General features: G+C 33.7%; 1 protein-coding gene across 6 annotated transcripts; it reads left to right on the plus strand.

The window, feature by feature from the left end:
- Positions 1–2606: 2606 nt before the first annotated feature.
- LOC114316946 (nuclear transcription factor Y subunit A-10) lies at positions 2607–11133 on the plus strand. Of its 6 annotated transcripts, none has more exons than XM_028263651.2 (6): positions 2607–2824; positions 3387–3694; positions 7364–7452; positions 7539–7607; positions 9407–9547; positions 10299–11133. In XM_028263651.2, exons 2-6 carry the CDS (start codon positions 3436–3438, stop codon positions 10704–10706), a joined length of 966 nt encoding a protein of 321 aa, XP_028119452.1. In that variant the 5' UTR covers positions 2607–2824; positions 3387–3435; the 3' UTR covers positions 10707–11133. The 6 variants fall into 6 exon arrangements, with proteins under 6 accessions (XP_028119452.1, XP_028119449.1, XP_028119451.1 ...); XM_028263648.2 differs by having other exon boundaries at positions 2638–2824; positions 7352–7452; XM_028263650.2 differs by having other exon boundaries at positions 2817–2870; positions 7352–7452.
- The last annotated feature ends 261 nt before the right edge of the window (positions 11134–11394 follow it).

The raw sequence follows: 11394 nt of genomic DNA on the forward strand, positions 1-11394 counted from the left end.
ATAACAATCTTCATAATTCAAAATCATGAACTATCATGATTTTCACAAATAATAATACAATGCGAAAAATAAATAACATACCCTTATTAGTTATGCGAACCTTTCAAGTGATTCATAATTGATTGAACATAAACCTAATAATAAATATTAGTGAAAAAACGTTTCTATCTCTTGACCTTCTTCAGAATACGTTATATTCAGAATAATTGATAGGTGACTTAAATATACTTTTATACGTAGAGAGAGTGTCAATTTCTTAATATGACTAGAACTCCACTTGCCTGCCATAGTAGGAGATTTGGAAATTACTCCATCTATTGACCAATCAAATACTAACTTGTAGTTCAAGATATGAAACTATAATCTTATTAAATTTATAATTCATATTGCCATATCATGTACGTTATTATAAAGATTGAATAATTAAATTTAACCTTACATAAAAGAAAAAATCATATACTTTTCCACCAAACTGAAATTATTTCCTTTAACTTACAGCTAGAATGTTATTTTCTCAATACTTTTCTTGCTATTTTAGAAACATTAAATTGGCAATGTTACCAAACACAATCTTACCTTTCTATCTTGGGAAACCTACAATTGTCATTTATTTGATCTCAATCATACATATCTGAAATTTTGATACCATATTAAATTACTAACTATTTTAAAATTTCAAATGTCAGTAAGTGGGTCAAATAATGTTATATTAAGCTAAAAAATATGCAAAAGGTACTCTAACCACGATAGTTGGGAAGACCAACCTCTTTACAACTGTAAACTAGAGGAAGAAGCAAATGGATCACATTGTGAAAGCAACCATGGACCACATTATGAAAGGACCACTTACAAATAATGAACCATCATCACCAAAAAGTGACCCTGCTTGGACTAGGAGTTTAATGAAACGACAAAAACACTAGAAAATAAAACGCAGCCTTGGACTTACTGGTAACTCATTTTATGTTGTTAGTACACACAGCAAACAATTGTTTGGCAATAATTTTTACTTTTTGAATTAAAATTTATAAAAAGATAGAGTAAACTAAAATAATTAATAAAGAAAAATATCACATTCAATTTAAAATCATTTAATTTTTTTTCACAAATATCATATTTAATTATAAAAAAAATCTAATTATTTTTTTAAATATAAACATTTTAATATGTTAGAGCTCCGCTACAGACTCCCAATGGGGTCACACCCCAGTGAGGTGGCGTGCCCCCACTGGTCAAAATTCAAAAAAAAAATAAAATAAAATAAAATAATTTTTTTTTTTACCCAATCACTACCTGTCACCTCACCGGGAGTTGATCGCGAGTGGGGTCCGAAACATTAATCAAATTGTAGATAGTTTAAAGGTTACCACTGTTTGGCCATTTCACTCAGTGGACAACATTTCTCATTGGAAAATGAGTAGAGGTGGAATGATGAGTGCCCAATGTTGGATTAAAGTAAGGAAAATGAAAAAGGTTGAGAGAGAGAAGAAAGAAAAAAAAAACAATTAATAAATAAATAGTATTATTATAATAATTGCATTACTTATTCTGTTTTATTTTAAGATAAATTATAAATATATATTTTAAAATTTATTTAAAATATAAATAGTTCTGTATGATTTTAAAAATTATATTATACCTTTTAAAATTTTTAATCGCATAAAAAATAATCCCTTTCATTGATTAATTATTAAGTCAATTAATAATTTTAATAATTTTATAAATATATTTAAATTAATAATTATGGTAATTTCATTGTTGTATTGAAGAAAAATTAAGAAGTTTTATTTTTTCTGTTAACTTTGTTAAATGATAAATTCTGAGAAATGAATATTTGTAATTTTTAAAATTACAAGAAACAATTTATATTTTAAACAAATTTCAATAAATATACTTATAATTTACCATTTATTTTATCATCATATTAGTTAACACTATTGATTTAATAGTCGATCTATAAGATCCCAATATTATATTAAGTTAATTCAATATACATATACATATGAATAGAATATAATATAAAAATAAGTTTGGATTTGCTTCGGTTGGCAATCTCAATTTGAGAGAATATTTAAATTTAGTGAGTTCATTTTGAGGTCAACTTCGGTGATCTAAATTGTTCACTTTTTAAGACTTATTAAATAAAATATTTATATAAAAAATTTAAGATAATAAGATGTATGTAGTCATATGTTTAAAACATATTTGTATTATTAAAAATAAATAATTGTTCTTAAAATTATAATTATCATATATTTTTTTAAAAACAAATTTAATTTAAACATATAATTATTGCTATCTAAATACTTTTAATTTTTATATAAATATTTTATACAATAAATTTTAAAAAAACAAACAACTCGAATCAAGATCAGCTTCAAAATAACTATACAAAACATAAACGCTCTCTCAAATATCAAAATTAAAGAATATTTTTAGAAAAATAATTAAAAATTAACATTTTAACTTTTTAAATTTTTAATATAAAAAATAATATTATCCAAAATAAATTAAAAATTAACTTTTAACAGTTAACCTAGTTCCCGAATGGCTGCTAAAACGAATCCAAAACAACACAAAAATATACCTCTAATAGCATTATTGATAAATAAATGTTTTACACAAAAAAACAAAACTGGCATGAAAGCTATATTTCATTGGTTGTTGCCGTGCAGCTCCATTACACGTGTACGCATCCCACGGCCGTCTTCTCTCTCTCTCTCTCTCTCTCTCTCTCCATTCTCTCTGCTTCAAATTGTACAGACATGGCTCCACACAAATGGGGTTTCTATCTTTGAGGTTTTGAAGCTGTTTCTGCTACTGGGTATGTCTCTCCACTCTCTTCTTCTCTACACAAATTTGGATTCCCTGTAAGAATATTCTGTTCTCTCTTTCACCCCCATGGGGTGATCTCTGGTTCAATCCAACTTGAACATCTATATTCTATCTTGGGTTTTTAATTGTCTTTCTAGTAGGTCTCCTTTGTTGTTTACCAACTAGTTTTGCGTGATCTTTATCTTTTCTCTTATTTTTGTGAAGTTTTTGTTTGTATTTGCTCTGGGTTCATATGGGTATTTGTTGTTATTAAACTATAATTTCAATTTTTTTCTTAATTTTCTGCATAGTGATAATCTCCACCTTCTCCTAAGTCTATTAAATTGGTATTTTGGTTTGTTTTAATGTTTCTTTTTCTTTTGATTGGTACTTTACTCTTAATTTCTAATATGCCAATGATGCTCCTCCTGATCAAATTACAATATTTGATCAATATTGTAGCATAATTCTGTTCTTGATGAACCATGGTGTAGATCAGCTGATAGGTTTTTTTTTTTGGAATATGACAAAAATCAAATTTTTTGTGCTAATTTTATCACTTTAAATTGCAGGAACTAGACTAAGCAATCTAAAAATTAGAATCTAATTTGAAGGGTATATATGACCATGCATACTGTATATCTCAAAGAGCATGAAGGGATTGTCCAAAATCCCACTGGTCAGTTGTCATCGGGTGCGGTGCCTTGGTGGGGTGGGATCGGGTCTCAATCAGCTTATGCTGAATCATTTGGCCAATTTAAGTCTTCATCGATGGAACACCCTACCAGTGGAGGCCAACCGACTTCCACTAAGCATGCGGAGCATGCTACAGAACTAGGGCTGGAGAAAGGGAATACAACTCAATTCGCTATCTTTCCAGGTAATTTCTTCAAAAGTTTTGAATTAGTGTTGGGGGAGAAAGTGGAGTTAAATTCAAATGAAATCTCAATGAATGGAAGAAAAAAAATCAAGATTCTAAGCATGAGTAGACCTCATACGTTCTTGTTGAATCTCGTATTGTTATCTTCATGAAGATATGCCAATAATTTATGGCATCTTAGGATCCATTGCTTTTCTTGCCATAAATTGGTAGGACATAAGAGGCTAAATGGGTTAAGTAAACATTGTACCATTATATATTTGAGGATGAGTTTTTATCAGGCATATATGGTCAAAGAAGATAAGAACAATTCTATCTACATTTTATATGCAGAGGAAAGGTAGAGAGCATGCAGTGGAAAATTTCATTTAGAGTGACCTATCATGTTATGGAAATGATCTGTTTTTGCATAATAATTCCCATCCAGTATTCCTTTTCTTTCTGGGAACTTGGTGTCAGTGCCTTAACAAAGGAACTTGGAAACTTTTCAAGGAGAAAATTCCTTACAGATTCAGGATTAATGTTTTTCAGTGCATAACTGCTCAGTTTTCTAGATGAACATGTGTAGTTTTCTTGCTATGGTAGGATTGATCATATGTGGGAAACCTGATATAATGGATGCAAGTAGTAGTCCTTATTTTGGGAAAACAGATATCCAAGAGTAATCCATATTCCATAGTTTCTAGTTTACTTGTCTGGCTAACCCCTTTTGCAACTAGGAAATCTTTCAATTATTTTAGTATTGTCCAAACTAAAATAACCCATGCTTTGTGAAAAGAGAACATAGGATGAAAAATGGAGAACAATGAGCTTTTGGATCTAAAATTGTATGCCCGTTATCCTGTCTTCATTCTGATACCGTTCATTGCATGAAAAAATAACAATTGTAATTTTTTAAAATAACTGGTGCATAAGAGTTTGAATGATCTGTCTATTATTTTGGTCTTGATGGTTAATAGTTATGATGGAATTCATTAAGATTCATGCATAAGGGAATTAAAATGATAAGAGGTGGAAAAAACTTTAAAATGATATGTTTGAACAAGAAAGATCATGGATTTATCTTTCTAGTTCATACAGTCTTGGTTGTTACCAAAGTTGAACTAAAAGAAGCCTTTGATATCATTCATTACATGGAATCCAACAGAGAAAAACTCAACAACACTATAAATAAAATAAAAAAAAAATAAAAAAAGGAAAGAAAAGAACATTGGATATGCTATTCACGAAAGATTCTGCTTCTGACATGCATAATTCTTTTTATTTCATTTTTGGATGATTGAAGAACAATGTGTTTTAAGGGGAGTAAATGTGAGGAAAGAATGCATTGAGGTCATCTGGCAAATCCTCTTCATTATCACCATTCATTCTGCCAACAACAGGCGCTGATGGCATCCCCATATCACTCACCCCAGTTGGACCTAGCATGTCCCAGTTAAGAGGCATTGTTTCCATGAACCAGTTGTCATTCATCAACTGCTCTATCGATGTTGCTTCAATACTAGTGTGAGCTTGGGAAACTTCATCCACTTCCATCATTCCAGGAGCTGGACCAAGAGCAGGAGCAGGAACGAGAAGTGGCAATAGAGGAGGAGCTTGTTGTCCTCGTGCTCTTTCTCTTTCTTCAAGCTGCTTCAGCTTATCAACTGTCAACAATGACAAATAATTTAGTCTCATGATGTTTAGTTGATATAGATTGCTACCTTCAAAGATTTGATTCATGATTTCCTGAATTTCTTTCTTATCATTCTTCTTCTTTTCCATATTGTTCTTATTGGTCTCCTGCGTGACCCTTTGTGTGAGGAAGCCTTCATTTGTCATCATTTTCTGGTTTCGTTCTACTATTGGGATACTCAGGAACCTTTCAAACATTTGTTTCATGTGCCTATAAGATGGCCAAACAGCAAGATCAGCTTCCTCGTGACTGTAAACGATAACACCAACTTCCACATCGCATAGGACAGACAGTTCTCCGGCTTTCTTGAATATGCTAGCTCTTCTTCTTTTGAGAGTGGCTTTCCTTGAAGACTTATCGACTATCCATGCAAGTTTAATCTTATTTCTTGTCATTTTGGTGCTTTACCAAGTCTTTTTTCTAAACACACTTGGTGGTATATATAGTGCACAATGTAGATAAGCATCAGTAGGTTACCATATCAGGGGCATGAGAATAGGACACGAGAGGCTTTTGGGTGTATTATGGTCAACAAAGATTTAATGTGACTTTGATTGCCTAAAGTAGAGATGTTTATTGTGAATGACACAATATGGTAGAACAATCAATTATATATTAATGACAGAATTCAAAATCTTGTCTTGATTGACTGCATTAAAACAATTGACTGTTAATAGATTTGGACAAATTTCATTTTAACCTTATGAGTATAGGCCATGTGCACGTTGAGTCTTGTGGACCATGATAAATACTATTCATTGGGCCTTCAGTCCAATGGGGGGTTTGGGGAGGCCTCCCCCCAAGGGAAGAGGGGGTCTCAAATTTTTTGGGCACTTTGGTAATTTCTTGTTGTTTCCACATTACCCTAATTCTATGCTTATAAATAGATGAAGGGGGCGCCTCTTGTATTGGAGAGAGTTGTATTGTTTTCTCATCATAGTGAAAACTGCATCAGTCGTGGATAGCCCTATTATGGGGTGAGCCACATAATCCTTGTGTTTTTGTGATTTCTTCGATTTGTTTTATCTTTCTTGGTTGTTATTTCGTGTTTCACCGATCCTGGTTATAAAGAGTCAATTCCTAACGGTTATGAGGATCAAAATTTCATTTCGGTTTGTTGTTTCGGGTATCTTGGAAATGGAAACATTTCGTAAAGAAAACATAAAGGAAATGATAAAAAAAAACAAAGAGTCAAGGATGTTTTCTTTCTCGAAACAACCAACATATTAGTGTGAGGAATGAAATGCATGACTGAAACAACCAGCCATTGGCTTTGATACCACTTGTTGGGGATCTAAGGAGACCAACAACACCCCAACAAGGCCCAATTACTTGGGGAGTGACAAAAGGTTTCCACCTTGCGCGACACCCGGGCCTAATAGACATTGTTTAGAACTCATTCCCACTCAAAAACTTTGAGTCAGTAAGTAGCAAGTCCATGTATATTGAAGACCATTTCCCTTTTACTTTTCTTCTGATGTGAGACTCTTTTGCTTCATAATGTACCAACATGTTAGTATGAGAAATGGAGCGCATGACTTATGTGCACTAGAAGGATTAACTAGGTAATTTACCTTCCATGACTTCAAAAATCCTACAGGGATAGCAGTAATTTTGGTATTTGTATATATTCCTTCTAATCTGGTGGCTATGTTGAACTTTCTCTTCTATATATTCTTTCTTGTTATCCTCACATTCTTACTCATGAGCCCTTAATTGTAGAGGAATGGCTTAACTCTGTAAAGGGTGCTTAGTTTTTCGCTAAAAGATTTTTATTTTTAACTTTTTGAACAATTGTTCCTCACTTTCTTGATTGAAACAACCCATGCCTATAATAATTTTTATGCTGGTAGATGTTTGTTGCTTTACTTATTTGCCTTCATGATCATGAAGGCAGGCATAGCAATAAGTTTTGAAATCTGCTATTACAATAATTTGTGTACAAGGCACTTCAATCTGACTTTCCTTGACCATCCAAATAGTCTCTCATTCAGGTGATTGCAAAAATTCAGCAAACATGCCCATGAAATCAGCTCCATCAGAATATCGTGGTTGTATCGAGCTAGGATTTGGCCAACCTGTGGTAAGGTGTTTTCCCCCAGATTAATATAACCTCTGTTTCTAGTTATGGATTGCTTATTATTTGTTTTGGTCTCTGAACTGGCACAGATCTGTGCAAAGTATCCTTATGGGGATCAGTGTTATGGACTTTTTTCAACTTATGGAGCTCAGATTCCGGTTTGTCTTCCTTCTTATCTTCTTGCTCACCTATTACCCTAAATTACATTTTTTTTCACCTATGTTATCTGTGTAAAGTAAAATTCTTATCATGGATGATTCTTTAACTTGGTTGTTGTAACCTATGCTGGTCTGATTAAATGAAAAATTGGACCTAGCAAATATTTGACAGTTAAGCCTTTTGTTTTTCTTTTGATTCTAGTGGATTATACAGATTAGTCTATAGAGTTTAGTCAAGGGCATAGTGTTAAAAAGTTTCAAGTCCTTAAACAGAACTAGTAATTTGAATATTGCCACGTGTGGGTATATGTACTTCGATTTGTCTAGACACAGATGTGGATCAAGGACAAGAAAGAACGTTGACACATTGACATTGATAATTCTGGTTAAGTAGGACATGGGCTTGGGGGAGACCATGACAACAAGCTCAAGAGTGGGCTAGACACATGATCCAAGAGTGTCCAAAAGTGTCAACCAAGTACCCAAAAATGTTATATGCTTGAACAATGTACATGGTCAAGAGGTTTCCGACAAGTTATTTTGCATTCAAAACTATTGGGTTTCTGTACTTGTCTATCTGAATAGAGTAAATAAGAGTTACACTATTTGAGGGTAACTTTATATGCTTTTTGGTTTACTTGTGATTGTTTTGAAGGCACTTGTGTTATTTCAAAAATATGAAGTCCTAACTGTCCATATCAAAAGTAAAAGAAAGGTTAAATTTTGAATCCTATTGTGTCAAGGACCTCTTGGCATTAAAAGTCTTAATCTGAAAATGAAATTGGTTAATGGAACGCGATTATAAATATTTATTGATCTGTATGTGTCATGGACATGGATGTGGATGTGGACGGATATGACATGATACAGGCATGTTGACACAGTAAATTCTTAAGTGGTAGGAGCAGGACACAAACGTGGGTGAAGATGAAAACATGCCATAGAATGTGCTGGACGTGTGCTCAAGAGTGTCAAATCAGCGTTAACCAATTATTTGTAATTTACTTATAAATTATGGAAATGTTCAACCTTGCATTTAACTATCTTCATGTTGTGCATGAAGTCTCATGAGTCCAAAATAACCACACAAAAAAGTCATACCCAGTGCAGAAAATTCAGTTAATATCTATGAGAATATAAAACTAAAAACCCTAAACTCAAACTTATGGTAGGTGATTGTTTGAAAAAGAACGAGACGATAATTGAATTGATACATTCAGGTTTGGCTCATCCAACGCATGGCACGGCCATCCTAAAAGATGGAATTCCCTTGTCTGTAATCCTCCATAAAATTCCACAATTTGGACAAGTAATATGCTGATGTTGAAAGAAGGCAGCATAATGGAGGGAAATTGTATTTCAAACAAGGGGAGGTAGTCTACGGTGTAGAAGAGGAACTAAAGAGGTGCAACAAAATGTAAATTTAGAAAATGGAATGAAAGTTTAAGGTGCATGAACAACTCAACTTACCAAAGCTTTGTCCTGACCATTTGAGGTTGGCTACATGAATCCTATTGTGCCATTATTTGGGCTAAGGATTGGCTGAGCGGAAAGGCAGAATTCCAGAGTGACACATAGCTTTACTAATTGGAAAATCCATGTCTATAATAAGTGAATAACTAACTTCTGCTGTTATTTTCTTGTATCTCGTGTTGCAAGGGTGGGAATGATGTATTTCATTTTTCTTCATGCGTCACACTACTTTGGTTGGTGTCTAAGCCTTTGCTTGGCTAGTGTTCACAAAAATAAATTTGGACCGAGTTACAAATTTAATTATTTCTTTTTTTTACATGATTTAGGGTCGTATTATGCTACCATTGAACCTGACGACAGATGATGGACCGATATATGTAAATGCTAAGCAGTATCATGGAATAATCAGGCGCCGGCTCTCGCGTGCCAAGGCAGAATCGAAGAATAAACTTCTTAGAGCTCGTAAGGTACATTTCCTCAACTTCATATATCCTTGAGGAATCAGTGATGTTCCATTCTATTGGAAAAGGGAAAATTTGTAGGATCTGAAAAATGTGGTAGTTTTGTATTTTGAGATCATGTCTGCATCGCACTCATATTAAAGCTTATAAATTATGTCTACCTTGTATAATTTCCATTGAATTCAAAGCAATACTATGCTTTTTATCATTGAAGCCATTAACATTTTGTAGCTAATCACGAAACTAATCCATTAAATCTAATTCGGCCATTTGTACGATGTCAATGTTTGATGTTTGGGAATTTTGGGGTGATTTGATTGGGTTGTCTGTGGAAACTTTAATTGGGTATGTTGAATGTTACATTGAGGAGTGTCTCATCTTTTTATATGTTCTACAACTTAATTGTGTTGTCCAACCATTCGTAATTTTTCTCTAAATTCAGCTTTTTATGTACTTCAAATTTATTAAATAACTAACTTTTGTTTTGGACCATTACCGAAAGTGATGCCTCAATCAAAATTTGGGGACTGATTTGTGGAGGAAAAAGAAAAGAAAAGGGAAATGTTAAAATATAAATAAAATAAAATAAATTTATATTTTATTCACATTTCTCTTCTTCCCTTTTATTTTCCCTCCACAAATCACTTCGAGATCCAAACTCAACCTTAACGAGTTTCTTCTTTCTTCTTTTTCCTTTATGAGCAATAACTGTTCACCTCATGGTTATAAATAATTCATGTTCTGGTTTTCTCCCCAGCCATACTTGCACCTGTCGCGTCATCTCCATGCAAAGCGCCGTCCAAGGGGCTGTGGTGGCCGCTTCCTTAACACGAAGACTTCAAATGGTGATAAAGGCGGAACTGAGACAGAAAAGCCTCAACATGGACGACTTTGTCAACCCGCTGAATCTCAGGATTCTGAAGTTTTGCAATCTGATAGTGGAAATTTGAAGTCACCGAAGAGAGCAAATGGCAAGAGATCAAATCTTTCAGGGTCGGAGGTGACTAGTATGTTTTCCAGGGGAGATCTCAATCTCTTTGCTTTCAATCATACCCTGCCATCTGTCCATTCTCTCTCTGATGTGATGAATACTGGGCATGGGATGTCCATTCCCAGTAGTAAGTGGATTGCAGCAGCTGATAACTGCTGCCATCTCAAAGTTTGAGAGCAAGGGGACAAGTGGGGTCCAGTGTCGAATCGTCGGAACGGGCCCCACCCTTGCTGCAACCAAACGAAGAAGCTTCGTTGCAATGCAACGGGTTTTGTTTGGTTGCTGATTTTGAGGCAACTCATCCTTGGCTAATGAAAAGGCAATTCATTCTTGGCTCATTTGCATTAAGGTTTGCCTTTGCCATTCCATAGAATCTTGCAGTCTTTGGTATGGTTAGACATGCTAGAACCTTAAGGCAGTTAAACAGTAGACAAAGACTATTATGAATGGGTTTGTTCCCCATTATCTGAATAATACCATGAAAGTGTGGATTTCATGTTTGTAATGTTGAAGAAGTTGATGTTTGTTGAAGTTTGTGTTTTGAGTCTGAATTTCAAACTTCCTGGTGAAGTAATGTATCATAAGACTGGTTTAGACTTAACATGTTGTCCACTTGTCATGTGTAATTATATTAGCATTATGTATTTTATTGTTAGTTTTACATTGAGGACACGCTCTGTTCAATGTTTCAAAAAGTTCATAACCTCTTTCTAACATGTCATTCTTTTTGGTGATCCTTCCAGATCCTGCTTTTCTTGGGAAGTTACAATTCTTTTAAAGACGCTGTTTAATGATATTGCAATTTCTGATTAATGCTTTCACCGCTCCTGAGGTTGGTCAAGGCCTAGTTTAGAACCTACCC

Source organism: Camellia sinensis, chromosome 12, assembly GCF_055761805.1.
Source record: "Camellia sinensis isolate YWXY chromosome 12, ASM5576180v1, whole genome shotgun sequence".
Lineage (NCBI taxonomy): Eukaryota > Viridiplantae > Streptophyta > Magnoliopsida > Ericales > Theaceae > Camellia > Camellia sinensis.

Bases quoted from the DNA above. Each gene is read 5' to 3' on its own strand.
- LOC114316946 (XM_028263648.2), top strand. From the start codon at position 3,436: ATGACCATGCATACTGTATATCTCAAAGAGCATGAAGGGATTGTCCAA. The intron at 7,608-9,406 runs GTTTGTCTTCCT...TACATGATTTAG, and splicing joins CTTATGGAGCTCAGATTCCG to GGTCGTATTATGCTACCATT. The intron at 9,548-10,298 runs GTACATTTCCTC...TTTTCTCCCCAG, and splicing joins AACTTCTTAGAGCTCGTAAG to CCATACTTGCACCTGTCGCG.